Below are 27,170 nucleotides of genomic sequence, written 5' to 3' on the forward strand. Positions count from 1 at the left end.
ACAACCTCCCACTTTGGCCCTGTCTTTGTTCTTTTTATAAAACCTTGCCTCCACTTCATAAATCTGCATCCTCTAAAATATCTTGCAGTGTTCTCCTTTACATTGTCAGGTGTGTATTTATTTTCAATTTCCTCCTCCAACCTCAGACATCCTGAAAGGAGGACGGTTGGTTCTGGGCCTTTCAACCTGTCTTGCCTGGTTATCAGATCCACTTCAAATTCCCAAATCTTTTCATATTGTAAAGTTGCTGGGAGGGCGGGGAGGGGTGTGCCTGAGTGGCTCAGTCGGCTAAGGCTCTGACTCTTGATTTCCACTCAGGTCATGATCTCAGGATTGTGAGATCGAACCCCGCAATGGGCTCCACACTCAGGGTGGAGTCTGCTTGAGATTCTCTCTCTCCATCTCCCTCTGCCCCCACCGCTCTCCTCACTCTCTTAAAAAAAAAGAAAAGAAAAGTTGCTGGGACCCTCTCTGCCACTCCAGTGCATGTACACACACACAATCACATACTCATATGCATTTGCACATACAACACACACATCCCACACTCCCCTGTGTCCCTCTTATATTCAAGACCAGGAGGTGGCAAACAATTGCTCTCAAGGCAAATCCAGACCACCAACTGATTTCTGTAAATAAAGTTATATTGTCACACGGTCACACCCATTCATTCACATATTGTCTATGGATGACTTTATTGTACAGACTTTGGTAGCTGCAATGGACACCTTATACCCCATAAAGCCTGAGATATTTATTATTTGGACCTTTATAGATTCCTGTTGTAGACAACTGAGATATTTCATCCTTTATTTACAAACTCTTAGCTGACAGCATGCATTGCCAGATACTGCATTTCAAATCCCCCAAACCCATTTCAAACTCCCTGCTCCCCACTCTATAGTCTCACTAAAACATTCCCTAAGGGTACCACTGGCTGGCTTCCTGACTCTTGCTCTGTATGTAGAAGAAAACTGTATCTCTGAAAAGGTTTTCCAATTGTGAGATATTATTATTGATCAATTGTCATTTTATTCCTTATCACTTAGTGTGTATTTAGTCCACAACTTCTCATTTCGGTGGTTTTATTTATTTCTATCCAAGTGACAGGATGTTAAGTTATTTGTAAGAAGAAGAAAACAGCCCCTCTCTAGCTCACTTCCAGCTCAACATAAACACTACATCTTTTCTCTTTGGACATAGGTTAGCTTCTTGGAAATAAACCAAAATGTTCAGCCCTCAGTGGAGTCTGACTAGAAAAGTAGTGTGTGAGCTCCAGGCCTCTAGCAGACCTCAATTTGAGCTCGATCTGCCACCAACCTTTGAATATGATCTGCCCTTAGCAGATACTAAAGGTGCCTTTAAGTCAAGTCAGCCTACCAGCAAGCCACAGCATCAAAGAAAAAATGATCACTAGGTACTCAGGGCATATCATGAAAACTGTCTGAACCTCTCCTGTTCCTTGCTTTGCTCCATCTCCTGGACTCCTTCTAGGCCTCCTAGCTTCTAACGTCTTCTGCTTCTGCTCTATGTCTAAGTCTTTTTGGACTTGATCAAATTCAGGTTCCTTATTTTGATTCTGTGAACCCCATCCACTCAATCTCCAGAAAGTTTCCTAGTAGACGTTTTATTTTGGCTAATCCTCTTAACCAGGTCAGTTGTAGCCTAGACCCCATTCAGTACCAATGCTTAGCTCCCACTCTATTAAAAAAAAAAAAAAAAAAAAAACAGCAAAATGGTATATAAAAATAAATCAGACAGTCCTTATGCTGAAATCTGGACTTTGTCCATTTCCCTGTTGTATGATGGCAGGAGGTCAAGGCACCTCTCCGGGACTCAGTTTCTTTTCCAGACTGTGTAGATATTATTAGCTATTTTGTAGAATTATGGTAAGGATTGGAATGTTACTTGCAGAAGTAAGCTACTTCCATAAGAGGAGCTTTGCATTAGAATGCACTGTGAACCTCATCATCTGTGCCCCTAAAGCCAAGGAAAAGTAAAATTCCAATAAACTATGGTGAGAACTTCAGTAAAGAAAGAGAAGACACTCTTCTCTTTCTACATTTTTATCTCCAGCTAAGATTTAAAATCTTCTTCTTCCCATGTCTCTTACTTTGTCCCCACATACCTGACTCCCATGGCCCCCATAATCTCATCTGCTATTGAGCAACAGTCCAGGCTGTGCACCTCCTTCTTACAGAATTCACACAAAAGTGTTTCATGGTTTACCCAGAGTCCTGCCCCTGAAGTCCCACATGGCAAGCAACCATCTCAGGCTCAGCAATCCTGTAGCATGAAAATGACTACACCACATCCACCATTTCTAGGAAGTTTCCACTGACAAATGATAAAGAAATGAAAATACATGAAGATTTGGCTAGACGGAGGTTTATCACCTCCTTATTTACAATGGCAAAAGAAGAGAAGTAAAAGTGAAACCAAAACTGAAAGCTAAAATATAAATGTCCAATTAAAAGAAATTAGTAATTTGGGGTGCCTGGCTGGCTCAGGTGATAGAGCATGCAACTCTTGACCTGGGGGTTGTGAGTTCAAGCCCTAGGTGGGGTACAGAAATTACTTAAAAAAATAAAATTAAAAAAAAGGAAATTAGTAATTAAATATGTAATCACAACAGAGTACCACATAGCGATTGTAAATTACATTTTGGAAAATCTTTGATGCTCTGTAAAGATGCCCTAATAACTTAAGTTTAAAAAACAAGTTTAGTGTTTCCAGGTCAGCATGTAAAGAGCTAAGAAGTTGCCACTCCACTCTAAAAACAAGAAAAAAGCTGAGCAAACTGACAAATCAACAATTCCCCTTAGACTCAGCAGAAAGGTAAAGTCACAGGGAAAACTGTTGCCCTCAGAATCAAAGAAACAGAGAGGAAGATACAGTGGGTTATGACTCATGTGAACATTACCCCACAAGCAAACAATTCCATAGGAGCCACTGCCAGGATAGAAAAACCCAAACAGCGATGGAGGAATTGATGGAGACTCAGTGTGGACAACCCCAAGAGTTCAAAACTCCAAGAGGACCCAGTCATTGGAGGCCCTCCCAGTTTTATGACTGTTACCTCCAGGAGCTCTCCTAGGTCTTCACAGTGACTATCAGAAAAAGATCCCCTCCTGGTTATGGATTAGAGAGGAGAGAAGGAACCATTTTTGAGATACACCAGAATACTCCATTCTTCTTAACAAGGCCTGACTCCCGGAAAAACTATTTTACCAGAGCCTAATCTGCTATCAGAGCCTAACCGACCTGAGGGAAAGGGGAAAATACCCAATGCTGCACATCTGGCCTTCCACACAAGTGAAGGAAAATACCTAACTACATGCATGCTGTCAGATCTGATATCTCTAAATATCAGAAGAGATATTTAGGAAAAAATTGATTGATTTGCTAGCTACAGGTCCATCAAGCTTTCCACATAGGAGAAGGGAAACACACATATCCATCCCCATTCAGATATCTATTCCCATCTAAGGGGCTGCAGAGGAAGAATGAGAAGCATGATGAAGCTCACAGTCCAAGAGCACAGGCTTGCCAAAAGACTGAGACCTAACCATAGGGCTACAGAGTGCTTCCCCTTCACCTACAACTTTATTTTTTTTTAAAGATTTTATTTTTTTATTTATTCATAGAGACAGAGAGAGAGAAAGGCAAAGACACAGGCAGAGGGAGAAGCAGGCACCATACAGAGAGCCTGACGTGGCACTCGAACCAGGGTCTCCAGGATCATGCCCTGGGCTGCAGGTGGCGCTAAACCGCTGAGCCACGGGGGCTGCCCTACAACTTTATTACTACAGTAGTAAAAGTCTATTTATTGGAGTTTCTATTACCAAGTACATTACATCCACCTTTCAAGAAAATATGAGAAGGTATACTAAAAGGCAAAAAAGACAGTTTTAAGAGACTTAACAAACATCAAGACCAGAGTCAGATAGAGCAGAAATGCTGGAATGATCAGATGAGAGATTTAGAAAAAAAAAATGATTGATTTAGAAAAAAAAAATGAGGGGTACCTGAGTAGCTCGGTGGGTTAAGCATCTACCTTCAGCTCAGGTCATGATCTCCAGTCCTGAGATCTAGTCCCATGCCAGGCTCCCTGCTTAGCAAGGAATCTGCTTCTCCCTCTGCCTCTACCCCAGCTCATGCTTGCTCTTTCTCTCTCAAATAAATAAATAAAATCTTTTTTTAAAAATTGCTTCAATGGAAAAAGGAGATGACACTCAAGACCAGATGAATAATGTAAGAAGAGAGATGGAAATTTTAGCAAAGAATTGTTAAAAATACTAGAAATCAAAAACATTGTAATAGAAATAATGCCTTGGATGGGCTCATTAGTAGTCTAGACACAGGTGAAGAAGGAATTTCTGAATTGGAATATAATAATGGAAACTTTCAAAACTGAGCAAAAAAAAAGAATGAAAAAATAGAACACAATCTCAAAGAACTGCAAGACAACTACAAAAAGTCTAACGCACATGTAATTGGACTACCAGAAGGAGAAAAGGCAATAAAAGCAATATTTAAAGCAATAATAACTGAGTTTCCCCTAAATTAATGTCACATACCATACATCACAGAAGTTCAAGGAATGTCAAGGTCAAGGAACATCAAGCACTCCCCCCAAAAAACTACACCTAGATTTATCTATCATATTCATATTTCAGATAATCAGAGATAAAGACAGAATCTTGAAAGATGACAAAGGAAGAAAAACAAACACCTTACCTATAGAGAGGCAAAGATAAACGTTACATCTGATTTCTTCTCAGAAACCATAGAAGCAAGAAGAGAATAGACTGAAATATTTAAAGTGTTGAGAGAAAAAAAAAAACAATGTACAATTCTGACCTTGCAAAATATCCTTCAAAAGTGAAAGAAAATCATGAAAAGACACTCAATATTACTAATCATCAAGGAAATGCAAATCCAAACTACAGTGAGATATCACTTATACCTGTTAGAATGGCTAGAATCAAAAAGAAAAAACAAGCATTGGTGAAGATGTGGAGAAAAAGGAATCTTTATGCGCTCTTGGCAGAATGTAAATTGGTGCAGCCAACCAACACCGGTGGAAAACATACTGGAAGACAACACGGAAGTTACTCAAAAAATTAAAAATAGAAATACCAGATGATCCAGGAATTCCACTAATGCTTATTTACCCAAAGAAAACGAAACACTAATTTGAAAAGATAATATGCACCCCTATGTTAATTGTAGCACTATTTACAATAGCCAAGATATGGATGCAACCCATGTCCATCTATAGATGAATGAATAAGGAAGATGTGATATATATATACAGAATATTATCCAGCCACAAAAAAGAATGAGATCTTGCCATTTGCATCAGCATGGAGGGACCTAGGGGATGTAATGCTAGTGAAATATGTCCGAGAAAAATAAATGCCATATGATTTCACTTACATGTGGAATCTAAAAAAACAAGTGAACAAAGAAACAAACAGAAAGCAGAAACAGATCCATAAATACAGAAAAAAATGAGGATGCCAGAGAGGAAAGGCATCAGAGATGGGGCAAAATGAGTGAGGAGGAGTGAGAGACATAGGCTTCCAGTTATGGAATGAATAAATCATGCAGATAAAAGGTACAGTATAGGGAATACAGTCAGTGGTACTGTAATAGTGCTAGATAGTGACAGATGGTAGCTACACTTTTGGTGAGCGTAGCGTAACACATAGTCTTGTGGAATCACTTTGTTGTACCCTTGAAACTGATATAATATTGTATGTCAACTATAAAAACTTTCTCAGACAAATAAAACGTGAGGGAATTTGTTGGCAGTACATCTGCCTTGCAAAAAATGTTAAAAGAAGTTCTTCAGAGAGAAGAAAAATGATATGAGTCAGAAACTTGAATGTACATTAAAAAAGAAAGCACTGGAGAAGGAACAAGTGAATATAAAAACTTAAATTTTTCTTATTTTTAATTGATCTACCAGGTAACAGTTTGTTCAAAATAATAATAGCAACAAGGCATTCAATTATATATGTTTATATATGCTTAGGTATAAACAAAATGAAAAACAGCAATAATACAAGGGACATGGCAGGGAAGAATTGGGACTATTTTGTTATTATATGGTACTTGACTACTCAAAAGTAGTATAGTGTTATTTGAAGGCGCCTCGGATTAGTCATAAATATAAATGCATATTGCAAACTCTAGGACAACCACTAGAAAAAATAAAGAAGTGTAACTGATATGCTAAGAAAGGAGAAAAAATGGAATCATATAAAATGCTCATTTAAACCCACAAAATGGGGATCCCTGGGTGGCTCAGCGGTATGGTGCCACCTTCAGCCCAGGGCGTGATCCCGGAGTCCCAGGATGGAGTCCCGAATTGGGTTCCCTGCATGGAGACTACTTCTCCCTCAGCCTGTGTCTCGGCCTCTCTCTCTCCCTTTTTCTCTGTGTCTCTCATGAATAAATAAAATAAAATAAAATTTTTAAAAAATTAAAAATTAAAAAACCACAAAAGGTAGAAAAGAAAGGAGGACAAAATAAGAAGAAAAGAAAGGAACAGATAGAAAACATAAGCAAATACAGTCAATATGACTCCAACTGTATTAATAATCACTTTGAATGTCAACAGTCTATATGCACAAATTAGAAGACAGAGATGGTCAGAGTGAATCAAAAACACAGGCCCATGGGTGGCTCCATCAGTGAAGTGTCAGACTCTTGGTTTCAGCTCAGGTCATGATCTCAGGGTCCTGGGATCAATCGCCACATTGGGGTCCATCTCAGCAGGGAGTCAGCTTGAGATTCTCACTCTCCCTCTCCCTCTGCCTCTTTCCTCTGTCTCTCTGTCTCTCTCTCTCTCTCTAAAATAATAAATAAATATTTTCAAAACACACACACATACAACCCCACTATACACTGTCTACAAGAAACCAACTTTAAATATAAGAACACACATGAGGTACCTGGGTGGCTCAGTCTGCCTTTGACTCAGGTCATAATTTCAGGGTCCTGGGATTGAGCCCTCCATTGGGCTCCCTGCTCAATGGGGAGTCGGCTTCTCCCTCTCCTTCTGCCCCTCCTCACACCACTCAAGCTCTCTCTCTCTTAAATAAATAAATAAGATACTTTTAAAAAGAAAGAAAGAAAATATAAAAATATATATGAACCAAAAGTAAATGGGTAGAAAAAAAACATACTGTGCTAACATTAGTCAAAAGAAAACAGGAATAGCTACATTAATTTCACCCAGAGTAGACTTCAAAGTAGGAAAGTTACGGGACAGTGGTTCATTGGTTGAGCATCTGCCTTCAGCTCAGGACGTGATTCTGGAGTCCCGGCATCAAATCCCACATTGGAGTCCCTGCATGGAGCCTGCTTCTCTCTCTCTGTGTCTCTCATGAATAAATAAAATCTTTTAAAAAGATGAAAACAACAACAACAAAAAAAACAAAGTAGAAAAGTTATCAGATATCAAATGAACATTACTATAATATAAAAGGGTAAGTTCTCCAAGAAGTCATAATAATTCCTAACACATATGCACCTACAAAAAGAGCATCAAATTATGTGAGGAAAAACTAATAGCACTACAAGGAGAAACAGATGAATCCACTAGTATATTTGGAGACTTTTACCTTTATGGAAAATGGACAGATCCAGCAGACAGAAAATCAATAAGGGATTAGTTGAACTCAATATCACTATAAATTAGCTAGATATAACTTATATCCAAAGACTACTTCAACTAACAACAGGCTAACACACATTCTTCTTAAGCTCACGTAGAACATCCACCAAGACAGACCACATTCTGAACTATAAAACACATCTTAACAAATTTAAAAGAAATCATATAATGTCTACTCTCACACAATAGAATTAAACCACAAGTCAGTAACAAAAATATAGCAGGAAAATCACAAAATACTTGATTACACAACACCTTTCAAATAACACATGGGTCATTGAAGAAATCTCAAAAGAAATTCTGGGCTAAATAAAAGTGAAATACAGCATAACAAAATTTGTGGGATGCAATTAAAGCAGAACTTAAGAGGAAATTTATAACATTGAATGCATATAATAAAAAAGAAAAAAAGACTTAACATCAATAATCTAAGCTTCCATCTTAGGAAACTAGAAAAAAATTAGATCCAAAGCTAATAGAAGAAGAGAAAGAATAAAAGAACATAAATCAATAACATTGAAAAAAGAAATCAATAAAGGAAATTAACTAAATCAAAAGCTATTTCTTTGAAAAGATCATAAAACTGATAAGCATCTAGCCAGGATAACTAAGAAAAAAGAGAGAAAACCCAAACTCTATTAGAAATGAAAGTAGGGACATTACTACAGATCCCATTGACATTAAAAGGATAACAAAGAATATTATTAAAAAATATCTACACCCACAAATTTGATAATCTAGACAAAATGGACTATTTCCTTGAAAGACACAATCTAGTATAACTCACACAAGAAGAAATAGACGGTCTGTATAGGTCTATATCTATTAAAGAAATTGAATCAATAATTAATTAACTTCCTAAACAGCAGTAGGCTCAGATGGGTTCGCTATTGAACTCTGCCAAACATTTGAAGAAGAAATTAAGCCAATTCTCTTCCAGCAAAAGGAAACAAAGGGAATACTTAACCAATTCTAGGAGGACACCACTAGTCTAATACCAAAACCAGATAGACATTATAAGAAAAGAAAATGAGACACAAACATCTCTCATGAACACAGATGTAAAATTTCTTAACAAAATATCAGCAGATGAAATACAACAATGTATAGAAAGAATTATATTCATGATCAGGTGGGATTTACCCAAGGTACGCAAAGCTGGTACAATACTGGAAAATTAATGTAATCTATCATATCACCACTTGGGTAGTAGAGTCGGTGAAGCCTCAGACTCTTGGTTTCAGCTCAGGTCATGATCTCCAGATCAGGGTATCAAGCCCCATGGAAGGCTCCGCATTCAGCGGGGAGTCAGCTTGACACTCTCTCCCTCTCCTTCTGCTTCTCCTACCCCTGCTCATGCATGCTCTCTCTTAAAATAAATAAATAAATCTTTTTTTTTAAGATTTTATTTATTTATTCATGAGAGAGAGAGGCAGAGACACAGGCAGAGGGAGAAGCAGGCTCCATGCAGGGAGCCCGATGTGGGACTCGATCCTGGAACTCTGGAATCATGCCCTGAGCCAAAGGCAATCGCTCAACCGCTGAGCCACCCAGGCATCCCATAAATAAATCTTTAAAAAAAAAAAAAAACACCCTACAGCTAACATCATACTTAACGATGAGAAACTCGAAAGAATGGACACCACTCAACTTCAAGACTTACTATGAACCTACACTAATCAAGACAATATGGTATTAGGGGTGCCTGGCTGGGTCAGTCAGAAGAGCATACAACTCAGGGCACCTGGGTGGCTTACTCAGTTAAGCATTTGACTCTTGATTTTGGTTCAGGTCATGATCTCAGGGTCATGAAAGCAAGACCCACGTCTAGCTCCACGATAAGCATGGATTTGATGTGAGATTCTCTCGCTCCCTCTCCCTTTGCCCTCTCCCCACTCAGGTGCTCTCTAAATCAATCAATCAATCAATCAATTAAAAAAAATTTTTTTAAAGAAGAGCATGTGACTCTCAATCTTGGGGTTATGAGTTTGAGCCTCACATTGGACATGGAGACTACCAAATAACAAATAAATAAAAAATAAGACAATGTAGTAATGGCAAAAGAAAAGACAAGCAGATTAATGATCAGAAAAGAGAGCATAGAAATAGATCCATATAAATACAGACAATTGATCTTTGATAAAAGAGCAAAAGCAATAGAATGGGGCAGATGTAGTAGTCTTTTTCAACAAATAGTGCTGGAACAATTCAACATCCATATGCAATAAAAGAATGTAGATACAGACTTTAAACACTTCACAAAAATTAACTCAAAATGGATCACAGATCTAAATGTAAAATGCAAAACCATAAAACTCCTAGAAGATAAGACAGAAGAAAAGCCAGATGACCTTGGGTATAGCAATGACTTACAACACCAGTGGCATAACTCATGAAAGAAATAATGGATAAGCTGAACTTTATTAAAACTAAAAACGTTCTGTTTTACAAAAAAAAAAAAAAAAAAGTCAACAGAATGAGAGGACAAACCACAGACCAAAAGAAAATATTTGCAAGAGACACACCTGATATAGAATTGCTATCCAAAATGTACAAAGAACTCTTAAAACTCAACAATAAGAAAATGAATAACCCTATTAAAAAATGAGCCAAAGACCTGAACAGACACACCTCACCGAAGAAGATACACAGATGGCAAGTAGCGAATGAATGTGGATGTATGTCATTTGCATTTGTCAAAATTCACAGAATGTGGGGCGCCTGGGTGGCTCAGTGGTTGAAAGCCTGCCTTTAGCTCAGGGTGAGATCCTGGAAGACCGAATCCAGTCCGCATCAGGCTCCCTGCAGGGAGCTGCTTCCTCCCTCTGCCTGTGTCTCTGTCTCTCTCTCTCTGTCTCTCATGAATAAGTAAATAAAATCTTTAAAAAAAAATCCACAGAATGTGTAACACCAAAAGTAAGCCCTAATGTATGACCTGTGGGTGATAAAGATACGTCAGTGAGGGTTTCTCAAGTATAACAAATGACCACTCTGGTGGAAGACATGGATAGGAGAGGAAACTATAAAAGTGTGGGAGCAGGAGAAATAAGGGAAATCTCTGTACTTTCCACTCATTTTTGCTCTGAACCCAAAACTGCTTTCAGAAATAAAGTCGATGAAAATGTATTAAAGTGGTAAAAAGTAGTTTTAATAACACCGCATATTTCCACTTTTATTTTGGAATGAAAAATACATTGTCATATCCACAGAAATGGGAAGAATACACCATTGCACTAATGGTGATTTTCTATGGGAGACTATAGGGAAATGTAGTTTATGTTTTCCTGTTATCTGTGCTTCATCTGTTTCTTGAAAATTAGTTTTTGATTGTGTGCCTACATAGACAGTGATTATTAAGTATTTTTTGAATAAATGAGAGAAAAAATAGAGGTTAAAGGGAAATGTAGGGACGAATCATATTTATGGTGACCTTCGTTATCCACACACTGGCCCAAAACCACATATATAAGAGGATATACTGAGCACTACCCAACACTTGGTCTGTAGCCTTAGAGCAAGTCTTCGACAGTTTTGAACTTTCTCTTAGAAACTGGACCATGGGATCCCTGGGTGGCGCAGCTGTTTGGCGCCTGCCTTTGGCCCAGGGCGCGATCCTGGAGACCCGGGATTGAATCCCACATCGGGCTCCCGGTGCATGGAGCCTGCTTCTCCCTCTGCCTGTGTCTCTGCCTCTTTCTCTCTCTCTGCGACTATCATAAAATAAAAATAAAAATTAAATTTAAAAAAAAAGAAGAGGTAAATAGCTTAAAAAAAAAAAAAAGAAAGAAAGAAACTGGACCATGAAAGAGTATATATCAGGGCGCCTGGGTGGCTCAGTTGGTTAAGCATCTGACTTTCAATTTTGGCTCAGGTCATTATCTCAGGGTCATGAGATTAGACCCAGATCAGGTTCCACACTCAATGGGGAGTCTGCTTGCAATTCTCTCTCCTTTTTTTTAAGATTTTATTTATTGGGGGTCCCTGGGTGGCTCAGCGGTTTAGTGCCTGCCTTCGGCCCAGGGCGTGAACCTGGAGTCCCAGAATTGAGTCCCGCATCTGGCTCCCTGCATGGAGGAGCTTCTCCCTCTGCCTGTGTCTCTGTCTCTCTCTGTTTCATTCATTCATAAATAAATAAATATATAAAATCTTTTTTAAGAAAAGAGCATATATTGCTGAAGAACTCAAACAGTGAATTCATTAATGACTATAATATCAGAACCACTGACTCTTAATGGTTGGATCTAAAGATTATGGACTTACCAGCACTTACTCGATTGGGTAGGCAAGAAAAGCCACTAAGGTACAAGGATTCATAATTGTATAAATAATATTTTACTTTGTACTTCTTTCATATTGTAAAATGTTTCATAAGATATTAATATAGTTGACTGTTGAACAACTTGGGTTTGAACTTTACTGGTCCATTTGTGTGGATTTCTTTAATAAATAGCAGTGCAGTACTCTATCCCTTACACTTTTCCCTTCTCTCCCTTACACTTTTCTTAATAACATTTTCTTTCTCTAGCTTACTTTATCATAAGAATACAGTACATAATACATATAACACAACAAAATATGTGTTCAGTGACTTTACATTACCAGTAAGGCTTCTGATCAACAGTAGGCTATGAGTAGTTAAGGTTCAGGGGAGTCAGGCAGCCCCAGTGGCCCAGCGGTTTAGTGCCGCCTTCAGCCAGGGGTGTGATCCTGGAGACCCCGGATTGAGTCCCACGTCAGGCTCCCTGCATGGAGTCTGCTTCTCCCTCTGCCTGTGTCTCTGCCTCTCTCTCTCTCTCTCTCTCTCTCTCTCTGTATCTCTCATGAATAACTAAATAAAATCTTTTAAAAATTTTTTAAAAATTAAAAAAAAAAGGTTTGGGGGGGTCAAGATTTATACATGGTGTTTTGACTGCACGGAGTTGGCACCGTAACCCTTGTGTTTCTCAAGGGTCAACTGTACATAAGTTGTGCATTTAATTTATATATATGCACATGTGTGTACATACACACAGAGAGATAAGGCTCAAAGAACTTTTGCATAGAGGTGCACAATCAAAAAAGCTTATAGACCGTGGTTGTGGTGACCACTGGTCCATCCCCTTCATTTTATTTTCCTTTAAGGTTTTATTTATTTATTCATGAGAGAGAGAAAGAGAGAGAGAGGCAGAGACACAGGCAGAGAGAGAGAAGCAGGCTCCATGCCAGAAGCCTGATGCGGGTCTCAATCCCAGGACTCCAGGATCATACCCTGGGCCAAAGGCAGGTGCTAAACCACTGAGCCACCCAGGGATCCCCTATCCCCTTCATTTTAGAAAGGAGGAAGCTTGGGGCACCTGGGTGGCTCAGTCAGTTGAGCATCTGCCTTTGCAGCTGAGGTCATGATCTCAGAGTCCTAGGATCAAGCCCCATGTCACACACCCTGCTCATCGGAGAGCCTGCTTCTCCCTCTACCTCTCCCCTTCCCCTTGCTCATGCTCTCTCTATCTCCAATGAATAAATGAAATCTTAAGAAAGAAGAAAGAAAGAAAAAAGAAGAAAGAAAGAAAGAAAGAAAGAAAGAAAGAAAGAAAGAAAGAAAGAAGAAGAAGAAGAAGAAAGAAAGAAAGAAAGAAAGAAAGAAAGAAAGAAAGAAAGAAAGAAAGAAAGAGAAAAAAGGGAAGGGAAGGGAAGGAAAGGAAAGGAAAGCAAAGGAAAGGAAAATGAAAAGAAGAAAAGAAAAAAGAAAAGAAGAAAGAAAAGAAAAGAAAGAAAGAAAAGAAAAGAAAAAAAAGAAAGAAAAGAAAAGAAAAGAAAAGAAAAGAAAAGAAAGAAAAGAAAAGAAAACAAAAGAGAAAAGCTCAGGCTGAGAGAGAAGGGGGGTAACTTGCCAAAGCTGTACAGCTGGTTAAAGGGTGGGTTTCCAAGCTGAGCCTGCTAGTGCTTTATCCTGTTGGTTAAGTTTTTGTTTGTGGCTTTGTTTACTGTTTGCCTCATCTCCTTGCTTTTCGGATAGAGAACTGTTTTCTGAATGCCACATAAGGCCAGGTTAAGAGTACAGATCAATTTTAACATTCTATTTTCCTAGAAGTCTCAGTTCTTACAAAGTGCTTACTCGCCTAAACGGACTTCGGCGTCTTCTCAAAACCGGAGGGCTGAGGAGCCAGTCACAGCCTGCGTGCCCCACAGCCAGACTGCCTATTGCTAGCAAGCTTTATCCGCTGCCTCCCAGGACCATTATCTGCAGGAATAATGCCCAGCGGAAATTAATCGTAAAGAGAATCAGCTATAGACATCACGGACAGAAAAGCATCCCGGACAGTCCCCTGGCCGTGAGTCATTACTTACAAGAGCCGTCAGCAAAACCCTGTCTCCGCGGACCATTACTTTGAGGGAACACTGCCAATCGCAGCATTACTTGGAAGGCACCTTTTTTTTTTTTTTTTTTATGTTCCTCAAATGCCTACCCTCAAACTAAACCAAAGTTCTGAAAGGTTTCAAACATTTCCAAGTTTGGGTAAGTAAACATAGTCCCAGATTCGAGTGTGGCCTGGGGGCCAGGTAAGCAAGGGCCTTTTTCCCCAGCCTAAGCCCAACTTTCTTTGCCAGAGCAGCTTTGTAGAACTCACGTACTCTCCAGGAACTCTGATGATTTAGAGAATTCTATTTCTTCCCTTATGCAGGATAGGGAAAACTTCAATTTTGCTGGATCGGTTCTGTAAACTTTTCACCCAGGACCAAAAAAAAAAAAAAAAAAAAAAAAAAAAAAAAAAAAAAAAAAGCACATGACAAATGATAAAAAGGTAAGCACCACATGTCACTTGTTTCAAATGCTCTCCTCCACCACCCAGAACCTCTACTGACTGCACAAAGGAAACATCTTGCACAAAAGTGGCCCATGTGGGAAGCCGGGAACTAGAAATGCCCCATGGCTCCCAAAAGGGAGTTATCGATAGACCCATATAATCATAATGCCATTACTCTGTTTTCACTGGATGACAGAGTCTTTGCAGTATCATTTGCTCTTGGCAGACCATATATCATATACCATCATCATTCTTCTCCCGTTAGTAATTTCTTCACTGCAAGAAAAACTCTGGAAACCATCTTAAGAAATGGTGAAAAATAGTTCCTTTTCTTTTAAAATTGCTTTTTTTTTTTTTTTATGCACTTACTGTCAAAAGTGATAAACAAAACGTCGTGTGAGCCAGCCATGGAGGATTTTGGCAGTATAAGTGCCTATCATAAGGAAAATCGAGCTGCATAACTTAACAAGGTGTTTCGAGGTAGGTCCAGAACCACAATATAAATACCCAATCACACTTCAAACTTGGCACTTGACACTCAAAGTAAAATTCAGAGGCTTTTCTTTTTTTTACTTTTATTCTGCCACAAACTTTTGTTGTGAAGTTTCTTCGTAATTTATTCATTTAATTAACTAAACTCATTCCCTTAAGGAGGGGGGGGGGGTTAGCCAGTAGGGATGCCATAGACAAAGCATATTGTGAGTTTATCAAGACGTTCTTTAAAAATCTTTTAATAACCTTGCATTTAACTTGGAAAAATAAGGATTTTGCAGCAACTGTTTTCATAGGCTGAGCAACTGTTCTCCAGGTGTCCTGAATAATGGGCTAGCGGCAAAGATGGAGGAAGGCTCTAGAGGTGTGGCGGAAAGCTCTGTCCTTGCCCTGCATGACAGCAACATGTCAGGAGCAGACACAATGGTCAGGTTCACTGAATTAAAATAAACCAGTAGCCTCCTTGTCTGGAAAGAGGGATTCAGAACTCAGAAAAATGGACTCTGGACTCAGAAAATCAGTTTGAACTCTGGCTCCCTATGTGTTACCCATGTGATTTGGGGCTAAACACTTAAGAGTCTTCCAGTTTCAATTTCCTTATCTGTAAAATCATGTTCTGTGATATATCAGGTACATAGAAAGTGTTCAAAAAGGGTACTTATTATCAAATCTGCAGATAGTTCAAAGCTGGGGATAGGGATGCTATATCATAGAATTAAGGTTCAAAATTATGATGACAGAAAGATGGGCAAAGGTGGTGATAAATATTATAGAAAGAATAAAAATAAAATTTCCTAGTTAAAGGTTTTGGGTTTCTTTGTTTGTTGGTTAGTCTTAAGGTCAGTTGTACCAGTATAGAATGGAGACATACTGGCTAATTAGTTAGCAGCTTATGTGAAAAACTTTCTGAATGCTTAAATGACAGAGAATGTACTATGCAGACAATAGCAGGACATGGATACTGAATTATTAGGTGTAATCTCGTACTACGGAAGCATATGTTGTCTATAAATCATTGATTTGATCTATAGACAAAACAATGAATTTGATTTATAGACAACCTAATTATTATCTATAATACAATACATTTTGCCAAAGCCATATCCCATCTGGAGCACTGTGTTCAGTTCTAGGCACTGTGTTTTTGAAAGAATACTTATAAAATATAGCATCACCTGAAAAAAAAATCAGAAGGATGAAAGACTTATTACATATGGGAAGGCTAAAGAAGCTAGCAATGATAAGGCTAATAAAGAGAATTTTAGGGAGATTGCCCTCAAACATACAAAAGGCAGTAAAAATCAAAGAGGAATAGTAATTAATATGTATGAGTACTTCTTATGTACAAAGTAGTCACTGTTTTGTTTTTTAAGATTTTATTTATTTATTCATGAGAGACACACAGACAGGCAGAGACACAGGCAGAGGGAGAGAAGCAAGCTCCCTACAGGAAGCTCGATGTGGGACTTGATCCCGGGTCTCCGGCATCACGCCCTGAGCCAAAGGCAGATGCTCAACCGCTGAGCCACCCAGGCATCTGGCAAAGTAGTCACTGTTACCCACACTTGCAGATGAGAAAGTAGGGGCACAGGGGCAGAGTGAGATGCTTACAGTCACATAATTTGGGTGGATGGAGTCAGGTCCCATCCCCGCAGTCCCGCCCCAAATGGAGAAGAGATATTAAAGCTATATTCCAAATATTTCTAATCTCATCTAACAGGATCACTTTAAGACTGCGCCCTCCTCGTTCTTTTGAAGCTGGACACGGATTAATGATTCGCTCTGGCCAGTGAAATGTGCATATAAGTCATGTTTGCGACTTCAGCGTGGGAGTTCAAGAGTCTGTGAGCAACTCACCACATGTTCTTCCCAGCATGAGTGCATCGACATGAAACTTCCATCAGTCTATCAGCCTAGGTCCCGGAGGGGAAATGTTGAACACAGCCGCCCTGCTGACTCTTACTGGACAGTAGCAGGAGCAAGAAATAAATTGTTGTTTGATGAAGCCACTGAGATGTGGGGAGTGCTTGTTACTGTGGCAATACCCACCCTTTTCTGACAGATAAACAAACCCACACGCTTATGTCATTAAAATATCTCAGAATTTTTTTTAAAAACTTTATTCTTGTATTTTAAAAGGTCAGAACTAAGAATAGTTTATAGAAACTAAAAGTAGGCAGATTTGGGCTTAATTCAATTTTTTTTAAAGTGAAGTTTTCCAAAGTTGCTTCATGAGGTAGCATGCTCCCTGAAAATGTGGTATTTATTTATTTGTTTTTAAATATTTTATTTTATTCAATCATGAGACACACACACAGAGAGAGAGAGAGAGAGAGAGGCAGAGACACAGGCAGAGGGAAAAGCAGGCTCCATGTAGGGAGCCCGACGTGGGACTCGATCCCAGGTCTCCAGGATGACACCTTGGGCCAAAGGCGGTGTTATAAACCGCTGAGCCACCCCGGCTGCATGGTATATTTAAATGTGGTATTTAAAAGAGTGGCCAGAAGGGACATCTGTCTGGCTCAGTTTCTCTTGTTTCTCTTGATCTCAGGGTCATGAGTTCAAGCCTCACGATGGGCCTAGAGTTTACCTTAAAAAAATATTTTTTTAATTCACAAAAAATAAATAAATAGAGGCTATATAGTTATTGTGGATCTACGTAGCAAAAAAATATATGGCTTAATGAAGGAGGTTTAATGTACCAAACATTCATGGAGCACCTCCAATGTGCCAGGCATTTCTGCTACAGTGATAAACCCAAACACCCAATCCCTACCCTCAAGGAAATAGCCATTAAGTACAGAAGTAGATAAGGTCTGCTGACTCTTCTAGCAGCGTGATTCAACCAAATTAGAGATAATAACATGGCCTGCATGAAGCTGACAGTAAGCCCGAACTTACAAATAACCACGTAGCACAAGAAATCCTGCTGATGCTTAAGTTGTAGCATTATTTTTCAATTAGCAGCCAAAAGTACAGGGTTTGCAAAAGGAAGGAAAACGAGAGAATTTCTGGGTTTACAGGAGGAACATTTTCCCTTTCTCTAGTTACCATTCTTAAATCCTGCAAACCAGGCATATTATCTGGCTTACATCAGGGGTGTTCCAGCAAAGGGAATAGCACTGACTCACAGCAATTGTTACCGACCTTTTCCATCACTTCTCCCACCCCTTAGAGTCAGGAAGGGAAGGAACATTTCAATCCCCATCAGCTAAGACCTGAAGAGAGGCAATAATCTTCCTGTAACACCATTCTTAAGTTTAGAAATCAGCCACAGCTTTTCCAAAATATCAGAAGTTTCTTGTGAAAGGGTTATTTGAGCAGAGCCTAGAGGAATCCCACATTCTAAGGATGATATGAAAATCACACACTAAGAGAGTGATTCCAAGGGACGTGGACATTGTTTCCCAAGGGCACTCTTTTTCCCCTAGTGGTATTAAAGCTTTGTTTGTTTTTTCAAACTTTCGAAAACCAAGCAGTGCAGAGATATGCTTTCCTTTGAGGGGCTCGCTGCATTTGAATGGAAAACCTTGCAAATCTCGGTTAAGCATTAACTGTAATTGCTCTGAGGCAGACATTTCCATTTTGGGTTATTATTATATCAGTATTTGCACAGAATACTATCCGTGGATGGATTTTGCTGCCGTTATCTACACAAGAGTGACGTATCTGATTACTATTGTTCCCCAACTCAAAAGCATCAGTTTGAACTTTGAATACTCCAGCCCTGCCCAGAGCCTGAATTTTCTGAAAGGTGGTTCTGATTTTCTACGAAATAAACAAATAGATGAGAGCAAGCTGGATCTCAAGGCCGTATCTCCAGTCGATTCAAAGTGGCATGAGTTTCTCAAAAACACACATACAGAAGAAACTGGCTTTGGCACATGTAGGAGCGGCAGAGACTCTGCAGCTTGTGCTAAGTTTAAAGTGCACCCTTAGTACTCTGGCCCGTTTTCAAAACTAAGCGATAGTCTCCCAGGGACAGCTGGATCCCTGTGCAGCACCCAGTCTTGCAGCAGCAAGCTCCGTACACAAATGTACACGTTACCAACACAGATGTGAAATGTCCATCCAGGACAGGAGAGAGGCATTCAGACTGGGCTGTTTAGTCTAGTGGCTCCACACCCAAAAGTTTCAGGGACACAGAGGATGTTGGAAGAGTGAGAGGGGAGACCGCCCGTCCCGTGTGTTCATCCGGGGCCTATGGAGTTTGCCCTCTGCCCTGGTGACCCGGGTTGAGATTTAATCTAGGGCCAGCGTGGGGCGAAGCCCATTGTGCTGGCGGCTACCCGGGCGGAGAGGAGGGCTGGGCACCAGCAAGCCTTCCGGGCGGTGCGGGCCGACACACCCACCCAGACCCGCAGGCCCAGGGGTGGGGCGGGGGGCGCGCCCCGGTCCCGCGCGCACGGGGATGCTGCTCCCGGGGGCCCGCGCGACTCCGGGTCCCCGCTCGCAGGTCGCGCTGTACGCTCCGAGAGGATGCTCTCCTCCTCCTCCTCCTCCTCCTCCTCCTCCTCCTCCTCCTCCTCCTCCTCCTCCTCCTCCCCCTCCTCCTCCTCCTCCTCCTGCAGGGCCCCCGCCCCCCGGGCGAAGTGAGCGGGAGAAAAGTTGTGCCGGGGTCCGGGGACGCGGGCAGGGGCGGCCGGCCCCGGGCCCCCCTACCTGGTCCTTGGGGCCGAGGTTCTGCAGCACCTCCTTGCCCGTGGCGCTCCGGATCTCCACCCCGGCGGGCGCGGCGGGCGCGGCGGGCGCGGGCTCCCTGGCGTCCTCGCGGCCCTGGCCCTGGCCCTGGCCCTGGCCCTGGCCCCGGCGCGGGCTGTCGGCCTCGAGCCCCGGCCGGCTCCCCGCGCCCCGGCCGCCGCCCTGGCTGCTCCGGGGGGTCTTCGCGCCCCGCTGCCCCACGCTCAGCGCATCGAAATCCAGCGTCTTGCTCTCGAAGGCGCCCTCCACGCTGCAGAACATGCCGCCGTACTTCTGCCGCGGGACCTGGTCCGTGGTGCCGGGCCGGGCCAGGTACACGGGCAGATCGTCCTCGTGGGCGCTGTCCCAGCCCCTCCGGCCCGAGGCCATGGCTCGGCGCGCGGCGGCCCCGCGGCTCGGCTCCCCCGCAGGCGGAAAGGGCAGCCGCCGGCAGCGTGCGCCGAGCCACAGTGACTGGGGCGGGGGGAGGCGCCTGAGCGTTCGCGCCAGAGGCGGCAGTGCAGCTCCGGTTCCTGCCGGGCCGCCGCCAGCCAGCGCGCGCTCCGCCGGGGACCTGCCGCCGCCCGCCCCGCCGCCCCCCGCCGCCCGCGCCGCCCCCGCCGCCCCCGCCGCGCCCCCGACCCCGACCCCGGCGCCGCCCCCGGGTCGCCGCCCGGCCGCCCTGCCCCAGCGCCAGCCCCGGCTCCCGAGGACCCCGGGCCGCACGCGCACACGCGCACTAACCCTCGCCCCCTCGCGGACTTGCGAGGTCGCCTCCCCCGCGCAGGCCTGTCCGCCCCCGGGGCCCCGCCGCTCCAGGTGGCTCGGGCGGTGCGCCTGGAAGCCGCACTCGTGTGCAGCAACACCTCTCGCACGCGCGCACACGCACACGCACACGCACAGGGGTTAGCCGACTTAGTCCCGCACTTTGCTTACGCGTAATCCCGGGCTTGCCGCCTCCTCCTCGTAGAGCGGCCTCACGGTGGTGCCTCGCACACCCGCACCCTCAAACCAAGACCTGCCGAACCGTTGAAAGACACCCTCTTACTTCGCTGACAGTGACAAAAGCCCGTCCCCGACTCACAGGCAGATCGACGCTTCAGCTATTCTTCCCTCGTGTTTGGGACCCCAGATGGTGCTTTCTGCCCCAGAATTTGCCTCACAATTAGTTTGCCTGTCACAGACACGCACACACGTCCCTAGATTGTAAGACACCACCGATACCCCATCGTACAACAAACCCGAGGCTAATACCTCGCACACTCCCTCGAGCTCAGCTTTGCCTCAGTCAGAACCCTCCACGGGGGCTCACACATAAGCTAGGATTTAGCTCAAAAATACACACGCTTCGGCCCGCCGAGTTCCCTCAGTTCCACACACAAGTTACTTACGCGGATGCTGCTCTCACAGCTCACTCTCCTCCCGGTGTCCACCCACATACACCCTAAACCACGCTTTGCCAGTAAACACGGAGCTGGCGACCGGCAGAGCTGGCACGGCCTCCGCACACACAGCCGACGTCCGGAACCCCCGGTGCCCACATTAGACTAGGCCTCCTCTCGGAAATTCACTCATTAAATTCCTTAATTTATTCTTTTTAAGGAGTTTTATGTATTTATTCATGAGAGACACAGAGAGAGGCAGGCTCCATGCAGGGAGCCCGACGTGGGACTCGATCCCAGGACCCCAAGATCACCCCTGGGCCCAAGGCAGGCGCTCAAACACTCAGCCACCCAGGCGACTCCTTAATTTATTATCCAACGTGAACTGAATGCCTACTATGCTCTTCACGAGATACTGGAGTGACAGTGTTAAAACAAGGCAGATGGGGGCCCACCCTCAGCCAGAGTGTAGTCTGCAGCCACCCACCCAAGTAGCACAATCATTCACTGTTCCCCGTGACATACTAAACTCTTTCTTGTGAACCTCCCCACTACATCATAAGCTTCATGATGTCAGAGCTCTGGGTCTGTTTAGTTTGCCACTAAATATCTTGAGCCCAGGGACACCTGGGTGGCTCAGCGGTTGAGCATCTGCCTTTAGCTCAGGTGGTGACCCTGGGGTCCTGGGATGGAGTCCCACATCCGGCTCCCCATAGGGAGCCTGCTTTTCCCTCTGCCTGGGTCTCTGCCTCTCTCTCTGGGTGCCTCATGAATACAGAAATAAAATCTTTAAAATAAAAGAAAACTTTATTTAAAAAAATATCTTAAACCCAGAACATCTGCAGGCACATAAGAACTCCAGAAATCCTTTTGGAATACATGGGTAATGATGATAATAATACCGACAGCAACAACAGGGAGCATTCGTGGAGCGGTTGCTGTGTGCCAGTCACTACTATAATTGTGTCACATGCAGGGAATCAATGCTAATAAGCATATGGCAGGCTTCTTTGTGCACGCACCATCTTTGAAGGCATCTGCAATCTGATCAACTGAAACTCGCAAGTCCAATTTTGGAGAGGAATCAGGGTATTGGAAAACAGAATTTCAATAGCAGGATTGTGACAGCCATGAAAGGTTGGGGATGGAAGTTGATGTGAACTCGAATCAAAGACAAGTATGTTTACACAAGTTGTACTTGCACACCCCACCACTGTCCCCATGAGGAGAAAGATACTTGCTGAACCGCCTGTGCTCTATCAGATTACTCATGATTTTTTTTTTTAAGATTTTATTTGTTTATTCATGAGAAACAGAGAGAGAGAGAGAGGCAGAGACACAGGCAGAGGGAGAAGCAGGTTCCAAGCAGGGAGCCAGATGTGGGACTCATCCTGGGTCTCCAGGATCAGACCCCTGGCTGAAGGCGGCGCTAAACTGCTGAACCACCTGGGCTGCCCTATTCGTGATTTCTTTTCTTCTTCTTCTTTTTTTTTTTTTTTTCTATTCATGATTTCTTAAGTGAACTTCCTTTGGGACATTGCTCCTTTTTAACAAATGCTGGTTGCGGTAGACCCAGAAGTTCACGTGAGAAATTAGTAATACAGGCTGGTCCCTCCCTCTTTGCTCACACAGGTGATTCCCTTCCTCTTTCCCATTGCTCTCAAACTCTTCTCCACTCATTAATTTATATACAGACTTTTAGGGGGACACTTGCTATGTGTCCAGCACTGTCCTGGAGTCCCTCCTCTGTAGAACATAATTCTAATGGGAGGAAAGAGATGATAAATAAGATAGGTGCCTGGTGGCTCAGTTGGTTGAGCATCTGCCTTTGGCTCGGGTCACGATCTCATTTTTCTGGGATCAAGTCCCACATTGGGCTCCCTGTTCAGTGTGGAACCTGCTTCTCTCTCTGCCTCTATCCTTGGTTTGTGCTCTCTCTCTCTCTCTCAAATAAATAAATAAAATATTTTTAAAAAGAAAAAGAAAACAAGACACCTGGGGCGCCTGGGTGGCTCAGTTGATTAAGCACCCACCTTCAACTCAGGTCATGATCTCCAGGTCCTAGGATCAAGTCCCATATTGGGCTCCCTGCTATTGGGGACTCTGCTCCTTTCTCTCTCTCTCTCTCTCCCCCACACTCCATCACTTGTTCTCTCTCTCTCTCAAATAAATAAAATCAAAAATGAGAGAGGAGAAAACAAAATATTCAACTTTCCAATCGGTTGTCATTTATTCATGAGAGACACAATGAGAGAGAGGCAGAGACACAGGCAGAGGGAGAAGCAGGCTCCCTGCAAGGAGCCCGATGTGGGACTCGATCCCGGATCCCAGCATCACGCCCTGGGCTGAAGATAGACGCTGAACCACTGAGCCACCCAGGCGTCCCTATAAGGAATTTATTCTGTGCTGGGCTTAATTTAAGGCTAAGGACTCTTCATACGTTATCTTGATTAATTCTGATTAGTAATAATTAACAATACAAGTCATGTACTATTATTTCTTTTTTCAAGCGGGAAGGCTGAGGCTCTGAGTAAATGCCCAAGTTGTGACAGGACCATAACTAGAAGTAAGATATGTGCAAAGAGTCTGAGGTTTCCTTTGAGAGGGGAGCATTCTGACTGTAGATGCGCTTGCATGTGCTTGTGCGTGTGAGCATTTGGGTGTAGATAAGTCCCAGTGTTAGAGCTACATTGCCTCACCACTGAGTCTGTTGCAATGTATAAGCTCCATAATTACATTTGTTGACGCAACACCAGAAACATCACATCTAAAAGTCAACAGCTGCATATACACATATGTGTTCAATTAAGAAAGCAAAGCAGCCATTAGAAGAAGGCTGAGATGGGAACGGCTGATCTGACTCCAATTCTGCAATTATGTGGCCCTAGGCCAAGGGTCTTACTTAACTTCTTGATGTCTTTCTGCTTTATATTTGCCTCACCCATCTAACAGGATTAGAAGGATTTCATTCCTTGACTAAGACATTGCGCTGCACATTGCCTTCTCCTTCACAGCCACCCCATAAGTGTGGTGAGATTACTATCCTCATTTTACCAGGGGAGAAAATGAAGCCTAGGCAAGTTAAGTTTTCTGTAGTGCAAAGTATCACACTAGCATTTCAAGCTAGGATTCAAACCCTACTAGCTAGTCTAGAGCCTGTGCTCCTAAAAACCACCCCAAGACAGAGTTCTGTTGTAAGGATTCAGAGAAATGATCATGGGAAGACCAGAAGCAAGGTGCTAACACATTAGGAAATGCTAAGGGCCCCACCTGTTTGGAGGCAAAGGTAAACTTTAAGACAAACACTCACATAAAGAAATATCCTACCAAAGTTCTCCTAACAAAGGCTTTGGTCACATGAACACGTGCCAATTTTACCATGTCTGTCCCTCGTAAGGTAGAGGATACGTTACTGATGACAACCATGAGCATGAGGGCAGCATCATGCCTATGGTCACCTAAGTCACGCTTCCCAGTGTGGGGTTTATCTAAAACAACATGTAGGGGATTCCTGGGTGGCGCAGCGGTTTGGCGCCTGCCTTTGGCCCAGGGCACGATCCTGGAGACCCGGGATTGAATCCCACATCGGGCTTCTGGTGCATGGAGCCTGCTTCTCCCTCTGCCTATGTCTCTGCCTCTCTCTCTCTCTGTGACTATCATAAATAAATAAATTAAAACCTTTAAAAAAATAAAAATAAAACAACATGTAAACAAGCAAGCTATTTCTATAAGGCAGGCAGCAAAATAGAGCTTTCAACTTGTCTAACACCGGATCAAATTTGCATTTCCTGTAACTCTGCAGTAAATGACTTGCAACTTTGCATTGACATGGCTTGTTATGTGAGCCCACGGCATATCTGATTTTAACTTTAGGAAAATGTATTCCGGAGGCATATTCTATTACCTATAGATCAGCGGAAGGCAGAGTCTCCTCTATAGTAAGCAATGCATCCTTGAGCAATCCTGATACAGCAGCACACGGAATATCTTTTATGCAAAATAAATTGCACTGAATTCTTATAAAGCAAAAATCTACCCAACAGAAGATACAATTTTAATACTGCGGCTGGGCCTCCATACACAAAATAAGGAGAGAATAAAGGAGTCATGCACTTTTCCTTGATTCAACAGTGAATTTAAATATTTCTGATCAAAATTCACCCTGTCTTTTCTTTCTTTCTTTTCTTTTACACTTTTCCAACAAGTATTTATTATGAGTTAAGCCATGATTCAGGATCCCAGGGTGGGGATCACCATGTACCCATATCCCCCTTCACCACCTTAGGGGAAGGATGGAGGACAGAGGAGAGGTGGTGGAACCAGTTCAGATGTTCCCAAGAAACATGCCTTCTGCTTGGTGGTCATTCCAGGCTGACAACCAGGATATGGCGCAGAGGGACTTGTACACATGCCGGTGTCCTTTACGCACGGAGACATCACCCCCTTTAGCAGCAGACATTGCCTTTTCACAGTGGTGGAAGTCCAGGTAGTTCCACCAGCAGTTCCTGGTCTGGTTCTGGTTGGGGAAGCAGCTGTCAAAAGGGGCAGCCTGGTAGTTCTTGATTTTGGTCTTGATGTCTTCCACCATGGTGCTGACTCTCAAGACACCCTTGCAGCACCTCACAGCTCAATGTCCACCCTGTCTTTTCCATCCTTGAATTGCAGGAATTTGAACCTAGGTTATTTCTGTCCCACTTTATGGGTACAGAGATTGGAAAGGTCATTTTTCACCCTACATATATCATATATGGATGAGGCAATCTTTGCAAACTATCCAGCACTCTGCCTGACACATAGTAGATGCTCAATAAATTTTAGCCCCACATTTCCTCAGAGTATATTTAGATATATCATTAATATCACAGAGTTTGTAATAATGAGCTTGACCTTAATGTTTGGTATACAGGTTAAAAAGTGACTACTATTTTCAATATTCCTTCATCACATTTTAAGAATTCTGACAGGCCAGGACGCCTGCCTTCAGTTCTGGTCACGATCTCAAGGGTCCTGGGACCCAACCCTCCATCATCCGGCTCCTTGCTCTGCAGGGAGGCTGCTTCTCCTTCTCCCTTTGCCTGCCACTCTCCCTGCTTGTTCTCTCTCTCTCTGTCTCTCTCTCTCTGTCTGTCTCAAATAAATAAAATCTTTTAAAAATATTTTTTTAAAAGAACTCTGACAGGCTACTAGTGAATTTCAGCTCAGTATTTGGTGACCAAATTGTTCATTAGAGACAAAAAAACAGGTCATTTTTCAAATCCATACACAATGCCAAAACCAGTTTGTTAACATATCTTGATTAATCATAGTTGTGCATGCAGCAAAATTCCTGCTGTTTCATAAATATATATATGTAGGAAGAAAAATCAATAAAAGTATACATCAAAATATTCATAAATGGTGAGTTGTAGGATTATGAGTATCTTCTGGTGTCTTCTTCCATGCATTTCTAAATTCTCCAAATTCTTTATAAATGTATTACTTTTATAAACATAAATATTTATTTATTTATTTATTTGGGAGAGAGAGACAGCACGAGCTGGGTGACAGAGGGAGAGGGAGAGAGAATCTCCAGCAGACTCCCGTCTGAGCTCAGAACCCCATACAGGGCTTGATTCCTTGACCCCAAGATCATGACTCCAGCTGAATGTTCAACTGACTGCACCACCCAGGCACCCAGAATGTTTTTTTTTTAATTTAATTATTTATTTGAGAGAGAGACAGTGTATGGGTTGTGCAAGTTGGGGGAAGAGCAGAGAGAGAGAGAGAGAGAGAGAGAATCTTGGGGCAACTCTGTGCTAGGTGTACTAGAAAGGAGGCTTGATCTCACATCCTGAGATTATGACCTGAGTCGAAATCAAGAGTTGGCTGCTTAATCAACTGAGCCACCCAGGTGCCCCCAGAATTTTATTTTTAAATATGTGTCCCGGATATTATTTTAGATAGAAACACATTTATCGAACATATTGAAAATTGCTGATTGAGAATTATTGAGCCAAGCTGTTAGTTCCCTACTCTGTTATGAAGATCAATTATCTAAAATGAAAAAAAAATTAGACTCCTCATCAGACTCAAGTTGTCACCTCATGGAAAGCATATCAGCAGTTGGACAACTGAATAAGAAGATGATGATTATGAAATGAGAGC

General features: G+C 42.6%; 2 protein-coding genes across 2 annotated transcripts in view; both read right to left on the reverse strand.

The window, feature by feature from the left end:
* The window catches only part of DPYSL3 (dihydropyrimidinase like 3), a 119,607-nt gene extending 99,453 nt beyond the window's left edge, over positions 1–20,154 (reverse strand). Inside the window, 1 exon segment of the mRNA XM_025446838.3 lies at positions 19,627–20,154. Within this exon segment, the coding sequence (XP_025302623.1) occupies positions 19,627–20,034 (408 nt within the window). The 5' untranslated portion in view covers positions 20,035–20,154.
* A 5,196-nt stretch (positions 20,155–25,350) lies between these two features.
* Positions 25,351–25,614, reverse strand: LOC112660066 (cytochrome c oxidase subunit 6B1-like). The gene has a single exon (XM_025447409.1). The coding sequence runs from the start codon at positions 25,612–25,614 to the stop codon at positions 25,351–25,353; it is 264 nt and encodes an 87-aa protein (XP_025303194.1).
* Positions 25,615–27,170: the final 1,556 nt, after the last annotated feature.

Source organism: Canis lupus, chromosome 2 (genome assembly GCF_003254725.2).
Source record: "Canis lupus dingo isolate Sandy chromosome 2, ASM325472v2, whole genome shotgun sequence".
NCBI lineage: Eukaryota > Metazoa > Chordata > Mammalia > Carnivora > Canidae > Canis > Canis lupus.